This window comes from Astatotilapia calliptera, chromosome 14 (assembly GCF_900246225.1).
Source record: "Astatotilapia calliptera chromosome 14, fAstCal1.2, whole genome shotgun sequence".
Classification (NCBI taxonomy): Eukaryota; Metazoa; Chordata; class Actinopteri; order Cichliformes; family Cichlidae; genus Astatotilapia; species Astatotilapia calliptera.
Genome location: NC_039315.1, coordinates 33335167 through 33361081, shown reverse-complemented (window position 1 = coordinate 33361081; position 25915 = coordinate 33335167). Strand labels below are relative to the sequence as shown.

General features: G+C 40.3%; 1 protein-coding gene across 6 annotated transcripts in view; it reads left to right on the top strand.

Moving 5' to 3' along the window:
• LOC113035673 (unconventional myosin-Ic) overlaps positions 1-25915 on the top strand; it is a 63505-nt gene that overhangs the window by 12743 nt on the left and 24847 nt on the right. The window contains exon 1 of one of the 6 annotated variants that reach the window (XM_026191282.1): positions 19255-19931. The exons of 4 other annotated variants lie outside the window; for them this stretch is intronic. In XM_026191282.1, the coding sequence (XP_026047067.1) occupies positions 19914-19931 (18 nt within the window). In that variant the 5' untranslated portion in view covers positions 19255-19913. Of the gene's footprint in view, positions 1-19254; positions 19932-21139; positions 21162-25915 lie in introns of those variants that run through there. One more of the 6 variants, XM_026191285.1, reaches the window with a different exon arrangement.

The following is a 25915-nucleotide window of genomic DNA, read 5'->3' as shown; positions in this document are numbered from 1 at the left end:
CTCCTCAGTATTACAGCCTTGACTGGTGTGTGACTGGAAACCACCCTGGACATGAGTCAAAATCCACACCAGCTTCACTGCCATTTTTGTACATGCGGTGTGACTGTAGGAGATGGGAAGTCCTTAAAAGACTGAAAGTTGAATGCTTGAGTTTTATTTATTTATTTGTCACAGTTCAAGTGTATTTGATGTGATGAAACAGCAAAAAGAAACAGACTGATGCCTGCTAACAGCCCTCAGTCACATCTGACAGGTTGAATTCGACTAAGTAAAGAACTGCTCATTCATGTTTAGTTACACAGTGCTGACTAAGTTGCTTCCTAATTCTGTTCTGTTGTAAACAGCCTCACCTGCACACCTTTACTCAGATTAACCCGATGATACAAGCTAAAAAGGTAATCCGATTTCCTCTGCTCTTGCACTTGTTCAATGTGTACTGGCAGGCCAGAAGGAGAGGAGCTCTGTGGGTGTTTGGAGGATCTTCTGCTGTGTAGTTCTGTTGTAACATTTTGGATCATTTTTCTTGGACTTTAAACCCTACTGGATTTGGCTCAAACGCTTACCTCCAGGTTAAACACAACAGTTATAAACGTACAATAATAGATATTTATTTGAATTGTACTCTGGCTCTGCCGCCCACATAAGCAGTAGGTAGGTGGTCTGAGGAACAAGAACACTCTCCTTGTCCTTACACTGGGCAAGTCAAACTGTGTAAACCATCCCAAAATAGGCCTAGAACACCTGTACATTTACCTTTTTAGTCAGGTGCGTGCATGTGTGTGTGATCTGCCCTCCTTACTCTAACAACAGGCAACCAAAGCTCTCTGGATCCTGCTGGGAACTTGCATGTGATTATGTCCACTCCTCTCCTGGTTATGTAATGTTCAATATCATCTGTCATTGTAAAGGCACACCTACCTGCTCTGTGTTTGCTGTGACATAACACCAAAGGCAAATCTCGGTGTTTGTTGAAAAAGCGTTCATTTTGCGTGTCAGTGATTGTGTATGCTGATGGGCATGGGAGCAAATATCAGAAAAATTTAAAGCTTTTCCCACCTGTGCAGAATTCAGACAGGCTCAAATTTTATTCTTCAAATAAATTCCTCATTGTAGCCCCTCCCTACTCAGCACCCCTCTTAACTATGATAAGATTCAGGTTTACTATTCTTAGCTCACTGCGTGACTCATTCAAGTCAGATGTGTTCACACTGAAATTTGAGAGTGAGGCATGTTTGTGTCATGTGAAACTGGAAAGCAGATGGAAAAGAAAAAGTCTGAGAAAAAAGAACTTGATGAAATTCCTTCCCAACACAGTTGCTGCCCTTTGGTTTAGTAAGCTGCCTTATTAAGTACACTTGTGCCTAAGCGGTATTGGACATAACCCCGAAATTTAAACCTCATCGCAAAATGCATACTTGCTAAGATTCTTCTCCCTGGGTCCATATCTTATATCTGTCTCAAACTGTTAATTGACAGATTTTATTTCTTTGTTTTTTATGGTTTTGTGACAGAATGAACTCATATCAAGTGTAAGAACCAAAAAGGACAGCTACATGTATCAGTATCAGTATTACCTGAGATCACTCTGGGTTTTTTTTGCTTGGCTCCAGCCTTTATTAGTTTCTGTACGCCGTCATCGTACAGTATCTGGTAATGGTAGTTCTTGCTCTGCTCTACAGCCCCATGAACCAGATCTCCACTTGCTCCACCTTTTGGTTGGAGTTGACTTCCAGCTCAGTTTTTTAGAGAAGGACTCTTGCCACCAATAGCAGTCGGAGATGGGGGAGTTGGAGTATGTCTGACCGTGAGGCAAGGTCCTTGCTGGGAAAGCAGCAGATCAGTGATCACCACAACATCAGCCTGGCCAGTGAACCAGCTAGTGAGTAAACTTAAGATAGGAAGAGTTGAGCCTAGTATATAATATTGTTCAACTGTGTAATGTGAGAATAGTGCGGGTAATTGTTTAGTAAATTCAAAGAGTGGGTGTGTGTCATTGAATGCGCTACCCTCGCCTAAACCAAACAGGGTAGTCCAAGTAGTTAGAATACCTCTGATGCCAGAGATTCCCCCTTGTTGAGCTGTTGAAAGAGAGCAACTGTCTGCCCTGATTCTCCCAACACTGCCCACAGTTCATGTGTGAAAGCAGGTTAACTGGAGAGCGTGTATAATAAGAGCCTATCCAAGTCTCCCTTGACTACCTAGATAGCTTATCATTAGTCAGTTCTCAAAGTTCTGGTATCAAAGTTCACCAATAAACCACATTCACTATAAAATTCAGTGATTGTTTTAGTATGCTCTCATATCTGTTGTACTAGCAACACAATAATTTATATAGTGGCTTTCATGAAAAACTAGTTTCAAATAAGTGTTGCAGGACTCTGAATAGGCAGCTCAACTTACAGGAAAGAAAGTGTGTTTGTTTTCATTTGCCTGGAGTGTGGTGATAATAGGCTGTCCTTGGGTAAGTCTTTGAAGGCTTCTCTCTCTCCACCTGCTTGTTAACCTTTAACCAAGTCTTTCCATGGAGCTTTGATAATGTCAGTACTAATATAGGCAGGGGTTGTCTTAATCTGAAAAGAGAGAAATTAAATTAAAGGGAAGAAAAGTTATGAAAGAAGTGTTGGGGAAGGAGGAGGTTGACTGCGTGAATTATAAGTGCACAAATAAGAACCCTATTCTTTCTGTGGAAAACTCAATGTGGCATGAAGGAAAAGGCAGATAGCAGCGGAAGCAAAGACGAAAATAAAGCAACCTATGGAGTCTGGAGGAATGCAAACAACAGCTGATGGATGAGATTAGAATGGCTGGCATGAACTAGGCTTTTTTGACAATTTTTTTTTTTCCCCCCCTGATGTCTTACATATGTATAGTGTCCTCATACAACCATGTAATGCACATTAGTGGCCAAAGGACACCAGGTTCTGGTGTAGTTGGGTTAGGTTACTGTTCATTAATTCTTCAGTCAGTCTGTAAAACCCTAACAGTGTGGGAGTGTTGGTACTGCTAAAGCCTAAAAATATTTGATTGTTTTTCCCAGGCACAGATTCAGTCCATTCTAATATGGGCTTTCTTGAATTTAGACAATTCATTGACAGACCTGTTGGTCGTGTAGGGTTAATGTGTAAATGTGTTTAATCCTCCTGTGTTTCACATGGTAAGGGGTTTATGTCATACTTTATACTAAAGCACTGTGCTACAACACTGTAAGAGCTTTCAGTCACCAGCTGCAATCCAGAAAGGAAGGAATTGGAGGGGTGGGCGATTAAATCCTCAAAATTATATCACAGTATTTCAAAGAAGTTTGCAATAATGGTATTTCTGATGATGTAGAAAGAAAGTAGTGAATATTTTATTGATGATTGCAGCTTGCAGGCAGCAGCCTTTAATAATGAAAATTAAATGAAGCTTTTTTTCTTCAGCCTTCCTTTCAATGGGGGGCTGTTACTGATAGACTACTTCATTGGTGTCAACAACGTGCTGGCTGCAGCATTATAATGCAAGAGCAGAGACCCAGTATAGGTCAAATGAAAGTTTTTATGACATAAAAATGCATATTGGCATGCATATTGGCATGCATTCGGTATACTGTGGATACAGGTTTTATAGTGGAAGGTATAATATTGCAATATGATGCTGGAATCTGTCCATCTGCGCACAGCTGGAAGATGGGAAGGTCCACGGTGCTAGACTTAGGGGATTGAATTGAATTGATGATGCAATTCTGATCAAAAAGTGCCACCAAACATACAAGATTATATGTTAACACAACAGGGCACCCTGCCAAACTACAGTGTGTATGAGAGACACTGTCAGATGACAGATTTGCTCTGGAATGACTTTCAGTTTTCCCTTCAGGCCCAAAAAGATCTTGTTGAAGTTTAAAAGAACAAAAAGCAAAATTACAACATCAGCAGCGCCTTAAGCCCCAGACAACCAGGATTTCCTACTCCTGATTTATGTACAGCATATTTGCCAAATCATCACAGTTACCCTGAGCCACATTCCTGCTTTACAAACAGAAATTAGCAACTTTATTATCAAAATATCTACAGCCCTGCCCAGTCTGACTATGACAATTGGTTAAGACGTTGTTACATGTGTGTCTGCGTGCGTGTTTGTGTGAACTCTCTGCAGTACTAAAGTGAGACTTGGAACAACTTGGCTCTTGTAGGTTCCCCAGCGGTATTGAATTATTATGGGTGTGGCAGTTGATTGAACACATTCTTAAAAAGATATTTAATCACACTGACTAAATCTAAAATGGGGATTCTACAGTTTTATACTAGTTCTGTCCACTCAGTCACCACTTTTTGACTTTGCATTCACAGCCTTATATTAGTTTTAACAATCGGCAGCAAAGATTTTGTGTTTATCATTTTAACATCAGTATAGATGCCGGAAATGTTAAGCTGAGAAACATCACTGGGAGCCTCTATAAGCTTGTACAATACGTTTGTCCATATATATGTTTATGTTGATGTTGCGGGTTAAAGAGTTCCATCTTGCGCATTGTTTATTTGTTTATCTATTTATTTATTTATTTTTACATTTGGTGGCTTCCACACATATTCTGCCCTTCTGTCTCCCACATATTACCACTCATCCCCATCTCCACCCTCATTCAGAAAATGCTTCTGTCTCTGTTTATTTCAGTCTCAGGATGCCAGTCGCATCTGGCAGTGCATTTCATCACTGAGGATGACCCATATGTAGCTGTCTAGTCACTACTTGCTGGCTAAAACCATATGATATGTGATATGTTTTTCACTAGAAGCCCACGTTGTGGTTGTAGGTGGATATGAATATTTAGATGAAAGTGGGAAATGAAGTGAACCGTGATGTCTAGCTAAAGTTTGTTTAGTGTAGATTCTTTTAGTATAGTATGACAGACGTGCATTTCTCAGAAGCAGTTGCATATGTATGTGTCTGTATGTTCTGCCTCAGCAGCCCTACCCCAGTCAGAGAGGAGAGCGTTCAGAAGATGTTGCAGTTAAACTTTGTGTGACCAAACTGCAGAGCAGCTCCCTTGCATTGGGAGAGGGTCTGTGTTAAGTTACTGTCTCAGGAGATTGCTCTCATAGTTTAAGCTGTTCAAACAAGCCTTCGCAGTAATTTGTCAAGTTTAATGTAGGTTTGTGCTGACATGTCAAAAACACTGTAATGACAAACTGGATGGCCTTCTATTCAAACTTTCACTTTGTCAACTCCCCTTTTCTCCATATCCTTGCCTCCTGTACCACTCACGTGTAAATTTAACTGAACACTAATGACTTTATTGTATTCCTGTATGTGGATGCAGGCAAACACCAGCTAATTTTGATTGCTCTTAATTGATCCTTTATAATTTAAAATTTTATAACCTGAAAAAATAGAAAGTAGATAATAGGAGGGAGAAAAATAACACAGGCAGAGATAGAAGTCAGAAAAACGGCTCTGAAATGAAATAACGAGAGGAAAGAGGCTTTAGTAGTTGGTACTATTTACACTGCTTTAACATTCTCAGTAACTGCACATGTGCAAGCTTCTTTGCAACCAAACTCCACCTATCATGCTGTGACTGTCTTCATCTGTTGTCATTTATACTGGCCTGGGGAATGCATGTGGAAGGGAGGGGAGGTGCTTTACTCACATATGTGCATGGAAGGACAGAGCTATACCATGCAGAAAAAAATTTGACACTCTTTTGGCTGTAATCTGGTTTTGTTTTGCCTCTCAGCTGAACTGTTATTAACATCTAATCAGCAAAGGGGAAGTGCTCAGAGTAAACAGGAAATTTGCTGTTTGGGAACATAGCAACTTAGTCCATTTAAATGCTACTGGACTGGATGCATGCCGATTTGCCCAATTTTTGTGTTGTTAGTCAAATCTGATGAAATACTTCCTTATTTATTTAGTGCAGTCTAAACAGTATTGTGTGCATTGTTTATCCTGTATTCGTGACCTCTGTAGCTCATAGCAATAGCAGAGTCCAGGACATGCAAATAGACACAACAAGGAAAACGTGTGTGTGTGTGTGTGTGTGAGGACCAAAAATTTGAATGCTACTATACTTGTGGGGACCAACAGCCGCTTATAGGGACAAAATGCCCATTTGGTTAGGCATTCATTTTTGATGGTTAAGGTTACTGTGCGTGTGTGTTGAGTATTCAGAAAAGATTTGTCTATAGGAGTAGTCAAAACTAAATGTGAGCAGTTAAAACATCTGGCTAGTCAGTGGAATTGGTATGAGTCTGTAGTGGTTTCTCAGAAGCTCCTCTCCATATAAGGCCTGCTGGGTATAAAAGGACTGAAAGGCTCTATCAATAGAAGAGCAGGAAAAATGTGGAGGAGAAAGACTAGAAAAGGTGAAGAGGGGTGGGAGAGGGAGTGAAAAAATGTAGGAGATATGAGAGGGACACAAAAGAGACTGAAGGAAAGACTTAAGGAGTATTGGGACAGATTTGCACAACACAGAAAAAGGGGCGGGAATGGGGGTAGGACAGGCAGAATGTGTACTACGTTTTGAGTTGCACTTCGGCAAGTCAACACCTGCCTGATGTTGAAATGGTTTGCTGAATTATTTGTCTGTGTTTTTTAACCTCTGTACCTGCATATGACAGTCATACATACTTTGGGCATTCCTTTGGGTTTAGAGTTGACTAGGTGTTAACAATAGTTCCCTCTGTGTCATTAGGAGTTGGCTATACCATTTCTCACCATCTTTCTCATTATTATTGTTATTATTATTGTTATTATTATTATTATGTAATCACCATATGTTGGCTGCATGGGTATACAGTGGTATACATAGTGTGCAATATCAAGGATCGAGTAAGATATTGAAATCAAGTTTCTGTTAAGTTTGTCAAAGCAAAGAAATTTTGAAGACATTGCATACTTCATAACTATTGATCTGTAATGCTAAAGCTAAGAATCTATTATATGACCTGTGTTAATGAGATGCCAGTCAGCTTGACCTCTTCTCTTATGCACAACACTAGGTGTTATTGAATGGAAAGCCACACTGCGTTAATTGATTTTTTTTTTCCAATTTTTTCCAGAATAGATTTTTTTGGGGAGTCTTTATGAAAGCACAGAAGCATATATGGCTACATGGAAGCCCTTCTGCATTTCCGTGCATGCTGGCAGACTTGTTGTGAAGTGTCACACCCATTGACCCCTGCTGGGCCTGTATCACATCAACATCACCAGCTGTAAAAACAGTTTAAAATAGGGTGTTAATTTAGGGTAGTGTTTTACGGTTAGAGAGCCGCCTCCCAGAAGTTCTCTTCAGTCTGAAAATGTAGTTGAAGAGCTGGAACCTTAGGTAGTAGTGGCTTAGATGAACAAACTGCCTCCCTCCATTCACACAGAAACCATCTCTGCAAAACTTGGCTGCCAGCTTAGCTCAGTCTAGGATTATGGCTTTGTGGAGGATGCTAGACAATCTAGGAAATGCCAGCATGACCAAAGTGCTGCTACAGTGGAAGTGTTGGGTGTGTATGTGTGTGAAGGGCAGGGAGTGTCCCGATATTTGGTGGGTGCAAACTGGCCTGCAGTTTTTATAAACCTAATTTGAAGCATGCGGCTCATCTTTTGTCACGTGGTTTCACACCTGATCTTACTGGCAACATCACACTTATGCTGTGCTATGGTCTAGTGCACATGGACACACACACACACACCAACACACCCACTGTGGTGATTCACTTAACCCGGAGGAGTCAGGCCAGTGAGAGAGTCACATTAAGTAGGTGGCAGAGAGAGAGAAACAGGAAGTGTCTGAGTGTATCTGAACCCTGGGATTCCCCCTTGTGTTAATATCGTGTTAGGCCACCATAAACTGACAGACCACCGGTTATGTCAGAAAACACACACACACACACACATACACACACACACACACACAGTAGTTTAATGTCTTAATTCCTCTTTAGTACAACACTTTCACCATCTGTCACCAACTTCCTGTCTCTCTCTCTCTCTCTCTCTCTCTCTCTCTCTCTCTCTCTCTCTCTCTCTCTCTCTCTCTCTCTCTCTCTCATATATGCCCTCTCCTCTCCGTTTCCCGACTCTTGTTTGCCGCCCACTTGGCCTGCATTCTTTCACTCTGACATCAGGGCCGCCCAGCACTGCCATTTATTTTTTCTCTCCTTTTTTTTTCTTTATTTTGTGTGTCTTACTCTGCTTGTTCTCTTGTCTCCTTTACTAGCCCTGGGTCCCTCACTACCATCCCTCCATCTTATGGAGCTGGAATAAAGAATTATAGTTGTATTTCTCGAGATAAGGTCTGAGATGACCTTATTAGAGAAATTTCCTCTGTGGCATCATAGAACTGAAAAAAAGTCTGAAAGAGAGGGTTTAGTGCAGGTTGAAGTTTTGCTCTGTGATCACTTGAAGTTATTATTTGAAACTTTTTCCGTGTTTAATATAATCCATCCATCGTTCTAACTGTATGAGAGAAAGTGAGGAAATCCATCCACAGCATATATTTCTTAACTGAGTATCTAAAGGGACATACAGGCTGTTTGTGCTGTTGACCTGCTATTTATATTATATGAGAAATGGGAAGAATAATAAATGTTGGTGTTAAAATTGCCTCAAAGGCTGATGATTTTACATCATTATTCAGAATAGAAAGTGTAAATAGAGTATGACGTATGAAGAAGGTTTATGAGAAGTGGGAGGAAGTATGAAGGAGAGAGAGTGAAAGAGAGAAAGTGAAATGTTGAGAGCATGAGAGGGTAGTGGAATGACTGTCTAATGTTAGGATCTTGTTAGTATTGATGTCTTGGTTGGGCAGCAACACACAGATTTACAGAGACTTGAAGCAGGAATTTAATGGTCCAATGGAGCACAGGGAGCAGCTTTAGATTTTCTTTATGATTTGTAGCCAGTAAACCAGGGTCTGATCCTCCTCTGGCTTTTGACTCACACTCCTATTCACTCCACAGCAAAGGAAGTCCAAGAGTTCATGCAATATTTATTGTTCAAACTATTGTGATGACTTGTATTAGCACTGATTACACGAACAGCTTTGTTATGTTGGAAGAACTTGTGGAGGAAAACCAGGCCCGACTGAAAGCTACAGTCCACAGAAGGAGCCAGTGAATGGACTTGCTCTGTGTGCGCGGTGATTTTTAACGCCGAGGATGCACTGAAATAACACGTCTTTACACTTGGCTTTAGTAATGATAATTCTCTTCCCTACTTTTTCATCAGTACTTACACTGACAGCGCTTCCTTACATGTAATTTAAATCTGGAGGTAATTATAATGGACATGAGTGGGGAATTTATAAGGGCATACGGATTGTACATATAAAAGAACATTAATGTAGAGTGCGTGTTTCAGTCGCATCCATTTGTTTTATTTCTTTATCTTGTCTCAGTTCAAGCTTTAATGGTCTGTTTCGTAACCCTTATCGTTCAGGCCCAGTCTAATCTTTCTGGCACTAAAGCTGGTTTTGGTTTATGGTGCTATTTAACAGCAAGGGCCAATCCCAAGCTGTTTTGCTGATCTAGTCACGTAATATATATCAACATGTTCAATGCCTGAGATGTGTCATTATGATGAAACTTTTAGAGCACAGGCTGAAATTGAACTATGCAACCCTTTCATCAAGGGTGTGCTCATCATGATGCAACGGTGGGGCGCTGATAAAGAAATGATCCTGAAAGCTTGGGAGGAATCTTAAAACTGTGACAATCATTATGATCTCACCGAAGCTGATACTACAGATTTGAAGTGCTCAGTTATATTTACTGTATGTCAAAACACTTCTTGGTTTGTTATTCACAACGACTTTAGATTCTTAGACAGCAGGATGCGTGCTTGCTTGCACACCATCTGCATCCTTTATGTGCACTATGCAAACAACGTAAAACGCAAGAAACACTGGCCAAAACTCCACAGGCAAGCTTTAAATAAACAAATGAAGTGTGATTGTGTGTGATAGATGCTTGAATCTGTGGAGTGTCATTCATTTTCTATGGTCTCTGGATGTCACGTTGCTTCCAGTCCACAGCTTTACTCTGTGGAGTTCAATGAAGTTGTCTTTATGTAAAATTACATGAGAGCAAGTGTTACATTTGTACTAAAAAAATAATGTTGGTCTGCTATAGCCATTGACTGTATATTAAAAGATGGACACAGCCTCTGGAAGAGCCTTAAACCTGCATTCTTTCTAATCTTCAAGACGGGGGAAGCTCTGATTGTAAAATGAAGACAAACTGTAATGAAGTCAGTTTATACTTATCATTTATAACCCCACTAAACACTATCTTCAATTCTTTTTAATACAGTATATTGCTGACTTAATTATGGTGACAATACAAGACAAATGGATGATAAAGCCAGATAGCCAGGCGTGGGCCACAGCTATCTTATGATTACCAGGGCACTACTTTATGTGTGCAGTGTCCTCAGCTCGGTGAAGTCCATTTCCGATTCATGCAATCTGCCTTCAAATGAACAAGATGCCCCAAATTTTGAACTTGAGGTTTCCAGACAGAAATGACAACTTTGTCCATCTGCAATGTCTTTTTTTTTTTTTTTTTTTTTTTTTTAAAGAGATATTAATACTTTTTTTTGGAAACCTTGTATTGGAACTTGGCCAGCTGTCATCAGCTCCATATCTCTCCTTTTCACACACATACACAGTGGCAACAACAGACTGAGGCAGGAGGGGACAGAAACTAGTGTGACCATAACTTCCTGCAAAATGCTGCAGAGTAGGGCTGAACGATTATGGAAAATAATCTAATTGCGATTTTTTTGCCCCAATATTGCGATTGCGATGCGATATGCGATTATTTTTTAAGGTATTTGTCTTCTGTATTATTAAACAAAGACAAGCAATACATCATATAGTATGGCCAATACTATATTACATTAATTTTAAACTGTTCTTTCCTGGAAGACAGACCTCTGTTATGATGACATGAGGTGATGCATGAATTGATGACTGACATTTTTATTTAACTTCTTCAATCACAACAGTATATTTGAACATACACAATAGTTTATTTTTAGCTTACAAACATCTGAGCATAAAGTGCTGACAAGGAACCCTGGTGTAAACATTAAAATGAAAGTCAGTACAATGTGCAGATTGCAGAAATATACATAAAAAAAATCAGTGGCTTTACCACACTCAGTTTTTCGACATCTGTGAACTACTAGACAGTCATTCAATTAAAAAATAATATTAAATAAATAAAACTAATAAATAAAAAATACACACATCTTACTGATCTCTGCAGTCAGTAACATTACACATAAAGTGCAAACATAATAGCAATTGTATAAACACACACACAAACACGCCTTTAAAGTTTAAAGGCGTGAAATTGGACGGTCTAGTTCTGATTAGCGTCACCGCTGTCTCGGTGGAGTTTAATAAACTCGGCCGTCTGCTTCTTGCTATCTAAAATATAACCAGACACTGGCGTAAATTCTCGACTGTCTCATACTTCTGTTTAATAAGTTTTCTGTTTGACGTTTAGTCAGCTGTGTGAAAACCAAGGAGGAACCCACCCGGGGGATTAATAAAGTTTTATTTTATCTAATCTAATAACTTTAATCTCAGCCAAACCGATTTACTCACGAACAAACAAAACACTGAAAAAAGCCCAACAATAACATTTTTAGGTTGTCTAAGTGACTTATATATTACGTTTAACCCGAGCAGCGAAACTCCGCGGTGATCTGAAAATGATGTGCCGGGAGTTGTGCCGTTCTCGGCCGCATCAGTAACCCTCGAGCTCCCGGCTAGCCTCTGAAAACGTCGAAGCACTTTTGCAAATATGGGATATCTTGATAAACCGAGCAGATATTTGATGTTTACACAACTACTTTCTCGCCTGAAAATATGTTAAAAGTTTATTTTGTGACCCAGAAAGATTAGTATGAGTAATTTTAAAACTTAGTAGCGGCCGCCATTGCTGGAAACTGGAGTTTGGCTGGGCCGCGCTATGAATTCTGGGATATGGTAGTAATTTGGACAGCCTTCGGCGCGTCGCTGTGACGTAATCGGTCTACAAATGCGGCCTCAGGAGGATGCAGCCCATGAATTGTATAATATAATCGCAGTATAATCGCAGCCTTTGCGGTTAGAAAATTGCACTTGATCATGTCGCGATATTATCGCAAATGCGATATATCGTCCAGCCCTACTGCAGAGGCTTTCACACTGCACTGACGTGGAATAAGAGCCATAATCAGATTAAAAACTATAGAAGTTATCTTGGTTTAATTATCACTTTCTCTTCACCATATTTCTCCTTTTATATTATCTAGCATCAAAACATGATTAGGCTTATGATTGGCTGAACACAGTGTGCATATTTGGCATATATATATATATATATATATATATATATATATATATATATATATATATTTATTTATTTATTTATTTATTTATTTATTTATATTAGTGTGTGTTTGTATGCCCCACATAATCCTGAAACTTTGAAGAGGAAGTGAGAGAGGGAAAAGAATTTGATTGGGGGGTGGGTGAGAGAGAGAGGGAGAGGGTAATTGAGGGTTAAGTCAAGTTCCCATTTCTGGTTTCCCACGGAGTCGAGCTCACACGCATTTCCCTGAAAGCAGTCGGTGGGATTTCAGTTGTTTTTAAACTCTTTCGGTCTAAACAACACCATGTGCAATATTCCCCTAGCAATAAGAAAGAAAATCCCCACAGATAAATACATGCTTTTATTGAATAACCCTGTAATGATTAACTGTAACCGGTGACATGAGAGATGGACGGTATGACTACAGTGCTGTAAAGTAAAAAAATATCAAATGATGGCCTTATGCTATATGCTGGTGGCAATTACAGTTGTGATGGGCACAGAGGCTGTAACTGAGTAGCCCAATAGCAGGTATAACACACTGTTTGTATTGTCTCCATGGCTTTATGTTCTTCATAGTGCTTTTATACCACATCATTTATAGCTCCAGAGCCATAAAGGACAGCCTGGATATGGTGGTGATGTAGTGAGAGCAGGATGCTATTGTCAGGCAGTACGTCCCATCTGCTGCACTGATAACATTCTGTGAAGTGCATATTTTTGTCCCCGGCTTTTGGTGTTTACGAATCCTCCGCCGGGCCATGCAGGGTCCACTTAACTAGAACTTCAAGTGAAGTGGGGAAAATGGTTTGGATGGTGAAGAGTTAAATGTGTGACAGCTGAGCAAGACACTGGTGGTGAGATACAGCCCCTCCTCCTTCCAGCTCCTTCTAAATATGCTGCCTCAGCATGAGCCTGCAGAAGCACACACACACAAGCAGAGGCGCACACCTCTACTCTCCCAGCACTTGCCAAAAGAAAATGTGATCCACAAACATTAGAGCTTAGGAGTAAGATGAGTAAATCCATCCAGATATTTGGCATCTTCTGTCACATCGGTGCCTGTGTCCTGCCGACTGTCCGCTGTGTTCTTACACTAGTAAGAGAGCGAAGGACCACGTCTGGAAAACATTACTCAGATTCCTGCAGTACAGGCTTTGATTATACTGGCAATGAAGCAAGAGGGAGGGGGAGAGTGAGAGAGGCATCAGATGAAGTGTGCATTGTGTAATTTCTGACACAGACACTACTACCTAAGCATTTGTTTAAAGCCTGCATTTGCAGAGAACCTACTAGTTGAATGTAAATTAAATGGAGGTGACCAGTAGAGGGCGGTCTGAAAGACAGCAAGTATATGCAAGAAGTATTCTGTTTTTTCTACTTTTATCACTGGAGTACTCTTTGATAAGACGTGCTGGTTAGACCCCTCACGCTACCAATCACTTAACAGTTTTTTATTTCTTTTTATATATATATATCCTTCCTGCCTTCTTGGGACCTTTTTGTGCCACTGCTATGTGTTAAATGGCTGCCATTTCCACTGTGTTCAGTGGAATATAACCAAACTTGCCACAGGATAGTTTTTACCTGTCAATGTTAATATTCCAGTGTGAATTCCTTAAATCAGCCTAAAATGGCTGAGCAGCAGAAATCCCCACACCCATCACCCTGGGGACCATTTTCTGCCCATTGACTTCCATTATAAACGCTATTTTTCAACCCCAAATTATCATCATATGATTTTATTTTTTCTTCTTTTCTTGGATGTCAATGAAGACTCAGGGCCTTGAAGTTTTAATTTTTAAATTGCAAAAAAAATGCAAAAAAAATAATGGCAGGTCAAAATGTATGTTGGTGCCAATCTTTGGTCCATCTAAAGGTCTACTTATAATGACAATCACATATTACTTCAACTGGTTTTTTGTGGAAATATTTAGTTTCGTTTTTTGGTTTTTGGGGCTTATAACACAGGGCGCTCATGTAATAACACTGGGATTTGAAGGGTTAAAACAACGAAAATATAATTAAAACTTTACATGAATATTTCAGGGAGAAGTAGTTTTACAAGGTTGGCTAATTTAAAGTGGAATAAAATATGGATATATGGTCTTTTTATGGCGTGGCTGAGAATGGTCCCTAGGGTGATGGGTGTGAGTTTTTTAAAGGATGGCAGGAGGGTTAAATGTATGTGTGTGTATGTGTATATATATATATATATATATATATATATATATATTAGTGCTGTCAATAGATTAAAAAAAATTAACTAACTAATCTCACAATTTTCTGTTATTAATTGCGATTAATCTCAATTACTTTATTAATAGCCTGGCTCCAATTACATTTTTTTATTCTTTATATTTTAAGTAATTATCGTTGTTCACCGAAGTCCAGTGGTCTCCGGTGAGAGCGACATTCCTTACTTGCACAAGCTTGCTGGACTGCTGAGCCCTCTGGTCCCCATACAAAGTGTGCAGTCTCGACACAATGGTTCCTCTCGAGGGCAGATTGTAACACTCATCTCCTGATGCAGCACGAATGACTTCTCTCAGTCCATCATCTTCTACTATGCTAACTGGTCGGCAGTTTTTAGCTATCCAAACAACCAAGGAATTGGTTACCTTTTCTCTCACATTTTTTGTTATTCGTCCACAAGCACCATACTCCTGAAGCGTAGACTGGCGAGGTCCCGTAGAGGTGGATTCAGTTGGGTGTTTTGCTCTCAGGTGATACGCCAGTGATGAACTGCTTCTGTGGTACTTGAATTCAGCGTTGCAAATTGTGCATCTTACTCTCGTTTTGTCCAACAAGCCATCAGGCAACTTCTTAAAGAGAAACTTTCCACCCAAAAGTCCGCCCTCGTCCATGCTTGCGTGTGTTAGCTAGATAGTAGCATGGTGTCACTTCTTCTTCTTCTTCTTCTTCTTCTTCTTCTTCTAATCATTTCTGTCAGGCCAAACGCCAGCATAGCACACTGTTGCCCCCTCCTCCAGAGGTGCTCATGAATTTAAAGGTCTTAGATTACAGGAAATTAATAAAAAAACAAAATCAGCGTTAAATTTTTTTAATGCATTAAACATTTCGCGTTGATCTTAACAATTAACGCGATAATTTTGACAGCACTAAAATATATATATATATATATTTATTAGGGGTGCAACGATACACAAAATTCACGGTTCGGTTCGATACTTTGGTGTCACGGTTCAATATTTTTTCGATACAAAAAAAATGTTCATGCCTTTTTAATTTGTCATTTATTAAAATTATAAATATATATTTTAACTCAAAAGTACAGTTTTTAAATTTAACCCTAACCCTTGTGCGTGTTTTTTATTTTGACAGCGAATGCGCACCTGCGGACCACTTATGTGCAGCCCTGGTTATTTAGCTCGTCATATTGCAGCCACAGAAATTCTTTTGTCCATGAAACCATAAAGCTGCACTTTCTTTTTGCCTTATAGTCTGATTTGTCATAACTTCTCCGTTTTGTGGTAAGCTTTTCTTTGGCTGTCACTTCTTCACCCTGACCGGTCTTATTTGGCTCAGCAGAACTAAAATATATATCTGTCTGTGAAGGTTCTCAGTCATCCAGGTCATCGTAGTCAAATATAAATCCTGCTGCTTTTACACACGCACTCACATAAGCTCAGCGATTCTCTGCGCGATCAACATGTCTTAAACATCTCACATGTTTAAGCTTGCTGCGGGAGATTTCACTTGTCATGTTTGCATAGTAAGCTAACAATTAATAAGACGATGTCAGAGGAATTGGTGCGCAAATTATCATCACTCACAGATCAGTGCTGTCGCTCTCTATACACAGTTCGCGCGATTGCAAAGTGAAAGCAAAAAAACAAGCGCAAATTCAAACGCGATTGCAATATGTCACATATTGACAGTGGCTCACCGATGCCAATGACATAATTACCCAGCTACATTTCCGAAAGAATGCAAAAGCATTGACGTATATTTTTCCTTCCTACGATAGGCCGACGGGCAGGGCAGAGATAGATTTTGGTAGCCCGACTGAAAAAATCGCTAGCCCCAGGACGTCGGGCTAGCGATATTGCGAGCCCTGTATCTGATTGAGGAATCACTCATCTTTGGAAAAGAGAGTTTATTACAGAGAAATGTCTCTTTCCAAAATAAAAGCTATACTATCCGCTTCTTCTGGGCTATATTCTCAGCAGCATATTAAACATATCAGGTCCCCAAAAGGAGAATCATGTCGGCGTAAATGTGCAGTCATATTCGTTGTGTTCCCACTAGTGCTTTCAGGTTAACCTCGTTAAAATGACCTTAACGTCACAACACGGCAAATTAGGGCTGCTCAATTAATCGAATTTTAATCACGATTACGATCTGGGCTTTCAACGATCATTAAAAATGACTGAGCCGATTATTAGCCCCTCCCTCGTTTATCCGCGACACCTTAAAGGCCGGTCCGTAAAAATATTGTCGGGCATAAACCGTCCGTGGCGCAAAAGAGGTTGGAGACCGCAGATTAAGAGGACCCGAGGGAAGCTCGGAAAGCTAAGCAGAAGTTATTTGGAGAGGAGAGTGACTGCTGTTGGTTGAAAAGAGAGGTAAAAAAAAAAAACTTCAGTGGTGTTGCACACAATTTTATATTATTTTTTAAAGTCATTGTTAACCCTTTAAAGCCGGTCAGAGCAGCACGCTCCGTTTTGTGTAACTATTTTTAAATCCCTGTAGAACCTGGACTGTGTAAGCTAGCGCAATAAACCGGAGGAGTTGTACTTACATCTGATGCCATCAGCTTGTCCTCGGTCACGGTTTCGTTCCACATATAGCTTTGCAAAAATTGCATAAAAAGCGCTTGCAGGAACAAAAACATAATATTCCAGAAACACGCTTCGCCGATCCGATCAGCTGTTCGTAACACTTCCCACAGTGAAACAGACGTCAGCGCGAACTATCACATGTCCGCCATTTCCTGGGCGAAACCGGAAGTGACGTCATTTTCGCGGAAATGTAGTTTTTTACTTATAAGATAAGATAAGATAGAACTTTATTAATCCCTCGGGTGGGTTCCTCTGGGAAATTCGATGCCTTAAAAGCCTATACTGGTCATGTTTGACTTTTCTGAATAGTTTCTGGGATGCTTGGAACTCGAATTGCACTGCTGGAAATAGTTTATTTTGATGCACATGCTGTTTTCTTTGCAAATTTGCATCACAGGATTGTTTTTTCGTTTTTCCTGCAATATATAAAAATTGGTGTATCTCCAAAATAAAACTATGAACACACTCAAAATAAATTTCCTGTTGTTGTAAACTATTTTTTGCAACTTTTTTGTATTTAAAGTTTTGAGGGATAAACCTCTTAAATTTTTCCAAGTAATATATGTAAAAAAACAAACAAAAACGATTTAAAAATTTTTTTTGTAGTTTATTGCACTTTTTTGCAATTAATGTAGTTACTATGGACTTAATGCATACATATTATTAAAATATGGGCTATAACAGTTGTATAGCAACTTGAAATGCTCCCATAAATGGCACTACAACATGTAAAAAAAATAATATAAGCTCTGGCGGACTTGGTTCTATAGTAGGTCTTAAAGGGTTAAATAAATATTGTCAAATAATCGAGATCTCAATTTCAGTGAAAATAATCGTGATTATCATTTTTGCCATAATCGAGCAGCCCTACGGCAAATCTCCGTTAACGAGCTAGCCCTGATAGCCCCGTGCATGGGGCTGGACGGCCAACACGTTGACGAGCTAACTGCGCTAACACACTAGCTCCCACCCATGTAATTGAGCATTGCGTGGCACATCCAACATACTGTTTTACTTTAGTCCATGACGCGCTTACCTTCAGGGTCATACGTCACATGAAAACCAAAATAATTCCAAACGCCAGATCTGAATGAGGGTGGGGGAGGTTCAGTTTGCCATGTTGCAAGGAGAGCTTAACTTCTGTCTTGCTAGCTTGCCCTGCGCTCTTCCTTCTGACTATGTTGTCTGTGTGGAGCGCTCAGTGGATCTGCGCTCGACAGTGCAGCCTAGGCGGAGTAGTCGAACGCAGATTCACTGAGCGCTCCACACAGACAGCATCGTCAGAAGGAAAGTTGATAAAATAAATTACAAATGTTGTATTGTTCGATACATATGCGTACTGAACCGAAAGCACTGTATCGAACGGTTCAATATCGATACGAATATCGTTGCACCCCTAATATATAAAATATAATGTGTCAAGGGATTTGTTCTGCAAACATGTAATTGTTTTTTTTTAAATAACAGATTGCAGACCTCGGTTCTTCAGCACTGTGTGCAGCAGAGGAGCATACAGCTGAGCCGACTGTTTTGGAGAGTCATTAGGACCGCCATCATTTTTTTTCTTTACGTTATAACTCTAACATACTGTGGGGACATAAATGTATATACAAACAGGGATTTTTTTACTTTGGGAAAATCAGTATCGGCCTCAAAAATTCTGTATCTGTTAGGCTGTAATTGAAAACTCACATCTTTTTTGACCTTCAAACTGTCCAGTATTCGTTTCTGAGTCCAGTGAGTGCAGTGGAAACTTGTTCTCAGCAACACACGCCTGCTGCTTGTAACGTGTCAGTTGTTGTTAGTGTTAACAAGCAGATGCATTAAACTGCTGAGGCCTTTGATCTGTAGGTGTGTGTATGTGTGTATACACACACACACCTACACACACCTACACAAACACACAGCTCTGGTCTGAAGTAATCACCCAGCCTATAATGACATTGGGCTAATGATGGTAAGTCTGTGTGTGTGTGTGTGTGTGTGTGTGTGTGTGTGTGTGTGTGTGTGTGTGTGTGTGTGTGTGTGTGTGTGTGTGTGTGTGTGTGTGTCAGCTTGATGCAGTGGGGGTCAGGAGCCATATTTCTGGCAGTCTGTCTGGTTTCCATTCCGGCCTGTAAATCTGAGAGTGGAGGACAGCAGGAAGTGAAGGATGAGAAAAGACGGGAGGAGGGGGAAGGAATAGGAAGCTCAACTAGATAATTATTTATGGGCAGTTACTACTAAAGAGTTTACAGTATTTTGCTCTGATGCACACAAACACTTCTTACCCATTTGGCAGCAGGACACATTTTTCCTTTCGGATCCTTTTTTCTCTCCAGGGGTGGTTCGGGCCAGGTGTGTGTGTGTGTGGGCTCTCTTGTTTTTAATGGAGAAAGACCAAACAAGTAATAGTATGTAGTGGATTACAGAGAAAGTGACCGGGACAAAAAAGTACATAGAGAGGGAGCAAATGTGGGGTGTTGTGTGTCACCCAGCACAGAGACTGTTTCTTCTGAAGGGGAGGGGGGAGAAGAAAAGTGTACAAATGAGTGGCGAGTGAGAGAGGACAGAATGAGGTGTGCGTCAAGCGTGTGCGAGCAGCAGTAAGAGGAGAAGCTATGGCAGCTGGCTCTCAGAATGGAGGGGAGAGCTTCTAAAAACAAACTCTCAGCTAAATAGTGGTTGTGACGCGGCGCTGGAGCCCACATTCGTATTGGAGTGGTGAGAAAAAGGATTGCGGAGGGGGGGGACACCCTGTCCACAACCAGTCGAGAGCAGTGCAGGAGCAATGAAGTACAGACCTCTGGTAAGGGACACATCCTTCATCCTGAAAAAAGTTCTCTGAAAATGTTTTGTTTTGTTTTGTCTTGCCTGAGAAGTGGCGATGTTTTGACATGTAGATCTGCATTAAAGGCTGTTAGATTTCATTGTGGTCAGATGAAGTTAGTGTGGAAGTTTTTGGGGACTAGCTTTGGCTTGGGTAATAGTGTGAACTAGGGCTGCCACAAACGATTATTTTGATAGTCGACTAGTCACCGATTATTTTTGCGATTAGTCGACTAATCAGATCATCATCCATTGGACGTAAAACTACAGCTTATTGCACCAGCAGCATCTGCTCTTATATAACTATCATTAGCTTACAGCTTTAAGTGTTTAAGGTCTGTGCTAACTAAAAATAAAGACAAGATGATAGTTTATTAAATTTTAATGAAATTTGCAGATTGTTTCGGTGAAGTTTAATAAACTCCTTGCTATCTAAAATATAACAGGACACTGGAGTATATTCTGGAGCATCTCACACTTCTGATAATCAGTTGTCTGCTTGACGTTTATTCAGCTGTGTAAAAACTATAACTTTAATCTCAGACAAACTGATTTACTCAGGAACAAATAAAATACTAAAAAAAAAGCCAAACAATAACATTTTAAGTTATCTAAGTGACTCATATATATTTAACCTGAGTAGCGAAAGACGGTGGTGGGTTTGAAAACGATTTGCGGGGAGTCCGGTGTTCTCACAGCGCTAGTGAGCCTAGCCCCCGGCTCGCTAACGAGCTAGTGGGTAACAGATGTCTCCGAAAACGTCGGAGCGCTTTTGAAAATATGTGGTGTCCTGATAAACTGAGCAGATATTTGAGGTTTACACAGCTACATTCTCGCCTGAAAATATGTTAAACGTTTATTTTGTGACCCAGAAAGAATAATAAGAGTAACATTAAAACTAACTAGCTGCCGCCATTGTTGGAAACTGCGCTGGGCCGCGCTATGAATTCTGGGACACAGCTGCTTCTTCTTCTTCTTCTTCGGGGTTTAACGGTAGCTGACATCCTTGTACATGCAATGCTGCCATCTTCTGTTTCAGTCCGTTATTACACTCTTAAATCCTGCCACTTATTCCTGCGTCTTTTGTGATCTTACAAAGCTTCAAACGACGCGTCGACTATTAAATCAGTCGTCGACGATTTTGATAATCGACGTAATCGTGACTAGTCGACAAATCGTGGCAGCCCTAGTGTGAACTTGAAGGACACAGGTGAGAGCGAAATCCCTCAGCAATGAGGTAGGACAGTTCTTTTGCAGACTTCATGCTCTCTCTGTTTCTCCTCGTTGATCTGCATCCTCTCACATCTCAACTCTGTATTTGTCATATCCACGTCAGGTCTATTTGATATCGGTAAAGGTGTGTCCTTAGCATTGTTTGTGTGTTTGCACTGCCCCAGGGCGAGGCTCTCGCATGGTGGTGTTGTGTGGCCGGGTGGCATTCTTTTGCTTCATTGAAACTATGAGGTAACATGTTAATGAATGACGCTGAAGTACCTTGTCTGTACAATGTGGTGGATCTTCTCTGAGTTATAGAATGAGCTGACACTAAGTTTTTAAGGGAACTGCTGTATTTAGGCATATACCTCTATAAAGATTTGTGCATTTCTCCAGCCTTCTCTGTTATAGCACCGTGTGTACAATTAGATGTCAGGATAGTGCAATGCACTCAGAGATTCCTGACACAATCATTGTTGCCTGCAGTGCATCTGATCTTAGTTCAAGAAATGGTTTATGTAGGACTGGTCTCACTTGCTTCAGAAAGATTCTGAATTGCAAATCTAATGGCTTAAAACCTGAGCTGTTTCTCAATGGAGGATCGCTGTAATATAGTAAGTTAGAATTACCTCATTGTCATACACTGACTGACCGATGGGTTGTAAATCATGACAAAAGGAACTTTAACCTCCTAGGACCTGGCGTCCACATATGTGGACATTTTGGGTTATTTAGACCAAAATACTCAATTTTGCTCTACAAGGGCCTGATATCCACTTACGAGGACATTATACTGCTACTGTTCTATCGAAATTTTAAACAAATATGCTCATATGTGGCTCTCATTTTTCTTAGAAACAAAAATTAGGTAAAAAAAAAAAAATCTGGTAATTCTTTATTTTTACATTCATTAGGTCCCAATCAGCCCAAATATCAAAGATAAATTAAAAATGCATGCCATGGAAGAGTTCGGGTCTTAGGAGGTTAAAGTTGATATGCAGAGTTTCAGGGTTAACCTCCAAGCAGGAGAGGACCGTATGTGCCTAGTTTAATTTACAGAGGAAGAATCAGGAACCCAAATGAATTAATGTGAGAGGTCTTGTGTAATTAGTTTTGGGTATTTGAGTTTCTTCTTTGGATATGACATGAGAACATATGCTTTCTTTAACTCTACATGAAACACAAACTTCAACTTTAATTTTTTAGCAGTGCTGCACAGCAGTACTGCAGCCTACACAGGAATAAGTTTGTAACTTGGTCACAAAATGGTAGAAAATAGAGAATTAAGTGGAAAATGTTGTCCTTACACTGGGTCTCTGCCTGCTCCGGAAAGATCAAAGGTCATGGAGAGCTGTGGAAAGCCATAACTGGAGCTAATAGTAATGGGTTTGGAAGATGTGACATGAGTATGACAGAAAGCGTTATGCAGAGTAGCAAAGAAAAAAATGCTCTGGACTTGTGCTTTGGCCCACATATCATCAGGTGGGCAGCTTCATTTTAGCAACCTGCAGTAGACTGTCACTAGCCTGCTACACCTGTCTGACTGCTCTCTGATCTCACTCACTGTCTCTTAAATGGAAATTTAAAAAAGAGCCCTGACAAGCCTGCAGGCGTCACCATGGTGATAGCAATCAAAACTTTAATAAGCTTGGAGCCTTTACAGGTGAGCAGTGGGGAAATGTTGTTTTGAGTTTTACCTGCACAGGCTTGTGTTGACACAGGGTCTACCTCACCTCCCCTTGGTTTATATCCACATCTTCAAATTACAGTGAAAGAATAAGCCTGAAAAATGTACCTGTGTTTTAATTTCATTCTTACGATCTGTTGGCTAGTGCAGTGGAAAGTCCTCTCGCTCTTATTTTGAAAGTTCAGTTAGTCCCATCCCTTTCCGTCTCTTATTTTACCTACAAGCTGGCTCATTGGTCTGGTTGATACTGTGACGGTACTCTGCCAGTTATCCCAAAAAACTTGCCTGGCCACTGATGTTGTATATGGCATCATTACGGCTTGCTAGGATTTAACAAGAGCAACATCCACGACCACCTTTGACACAAAGGTGAATGAGTACTTCTTCACTTCATGCCCCTCGTGTTTCCAGCAGCAAGTGCAGAGCAGATAAGGACAGATGGGCTATGTGTGCCAGAAAGCTGATTCATACTGTAAAAATGTAGGAAAGGGCAAAATAAACTGTGTGTAGCAAACTCCATCAGAACCACACCGAGCCTCACTCATTTGGTTGTCATTGTAGAACTTTCGACAAATCATGTAAAACACAAGTCGGATGTTTTTTTACTCTAACAGAAGTGACGGCTACACTCCTCTATTATCCCTTTCTTCTTTTTGCATATTTAACCTGAATCTTTTGCATGTGAAAATATTCGACTCCATTTGGCTTAAGTGTTTTGATCCTGATTTGTTTAGTAGCTCTGTGAATGAAAAACATTAGAAAGACATCACACGCATACCTTTAACACGTGTCGGTGAGGAATGGTGTAGTTATTCTGTTTTACATGTAAAAGCTATTTTTGCATGTAAGTGATGTCATCTAATATAAGAAATAAGGCATGTTCTTGCAAAATGAAAACTTTACATTTTGTCTTAATTCAAATCTTTAAGGGGTTGCTCCACTGAAACCTACTCAAGTAGTCCAGTTTACTCATCTCAGCTTGACAAAACACTGTTTCCAAATGTATTAAAGTATTAATTTTGAATGAAAGAGGCCATTTGAGTGCATTATGGGAATGTAGGCTTATGAATTTGACCCTGAATTGTTACCAAAGAAGTGTGGATCTGGGCCTCTGCTGCTTGGATTTGGCCATTCTGTTCGACACCTGCGTTACTCAAACAGTGGAAGGTTCCTTTTAATTGAGTCATCCAGAATTTTTTTTGTTTGTTTTGTTTATGACAGTCCACACACATCATAGACTGTATATAAAAGATGGGTGTAGCCAATATGGTTTTACCCATTTGTTTCCTTATCATGCCTTTTGCAGCTACATTAGCTTATTGGTTTGTATTTAAGCCTGAAGTGACCATATTGGGACAACAGGGTGGAGCTTTGTCCTGTCAGATAATACCAGCAAGCTTGGTTAGAAAGGTGCATCCATTCAATGCAAAGACACAAACACGTCTTTACACCACTCGCTTATTTGGAAGGTGTTGCCACTGTGGATATACCTGCATATTGAGTTTGGCACAGATTGTTTTTACAACAGATGACTTTCCTGCCACAACCCTCAGATATACCAATTTGTGCCAAGTGACCTAGAAACTAGAAAAGTAGAGCATAAACTGGTAGGTGAACTGGGATTCAAATTAAGAGGTCCAAGCAGCTATGGCCCGGAACATTAAACTGTACCTGTATCAATATGGATGGCTTTAAAAATATACTTGTAGGTAGATTACCTTAAATCAAGTAAGTGGTGCACATGCTATGTGTAGTAATAATAGCAAAAGTTTAATAGTTCAAGAAATATATTAATAGATAGCATTAATGTCAGTCTGTTTATGGAAACTCACTAACAGGTGAATACTTGAGATGTCAGTGTCATTGTGGGGTGGTGCTGGAGTAAGAGTAACAGGATCACAAAAAGAAAATGTATCATCAGAAAGTATTAAGTGTCTATACCAAACGTCCAATAGATATTCAGATAATGAAGTCTGCACCGAAGCAGTGGACCAGCCAACCAGCAGTGCCAAACAACCAGAGGTGCACCATCTTGGCAGAGTGGTGCACCTCTCCAGGTTCCCTCCTGCTAACCTGGCTCCAGGCTACCTTGTTTTGCAGCAAAGGCTCTGGAAAACATGACGACATGTAGGAACTGGGTTGGCACGTAGTTGGTGTGTTCCTGAGACCGGGTGGAGGTCCGGTGTGGAGCATTACCCGGCAGCAGGAAAGCCAAACAGTGAATGAAGCGTTGCGAAACAATGAAGTAATGGAGAGAGAGGACGGGAGACCAAAACAAGGACAGAAAGTGAATGAGAGGTGACAATGTATAGAGGAAGAAGAGGAGGGGAGAGGTGAGGAAATAAGGCTCTGGTTTCTGTCCCAGGCATCACAATTATTGGACGCTGTTGTAATGAAACATGGCTCCTTTAATGTAAATGAATGTCAGTACTGCTGCTCTTAACAGTGATTTAAGCCATTCCCACATGGAATATTCCCCTGTGTTTGGTCTGAACACCCGCTGCCTGCTGAGTCTTTCCCAGGAAAAATCCTCCAAGCAGGAAGTTTGTCTCCAGCTGTAGTAACAGCAGTGTGTTTGGATGAAGAAAACTAAGAAGTTAATTGTTCATCATAACAGCAATCAGACAGTTTAATTTTTTCCCAGAAAACCCAAACTGAGAACTCAAAGTACCACGCTTATTTGACGTTACAGGTGGGAAGTGCAGCATAAAACAACTCAGCAATGACTGACAACAGAGAATGCCACAGTATATATGCACACTCACACACTCCCAGCTGCAGTTTCTTTGTTTTTTGAACACATGTGTCAAACAATAGGTCACCAGAGCTCAGGGATGTATAGGTTCCAGTTACCACACTCACAAGGTCACATATGTACACATGGTTGTATCAATAAATCACAATGATACCCAGAGGTGTAGGCCGGAGTCACATGACCTGTCCTGGAATCATGAATTCTTGATCCATTAATGGACTTTACCTTCTGCAAAGAAAATTAAAGTGTTGTGTAAATCAGATCAAATGGATGCACTTTGTCATATTGGCAAGCACAAGTAAAGTCG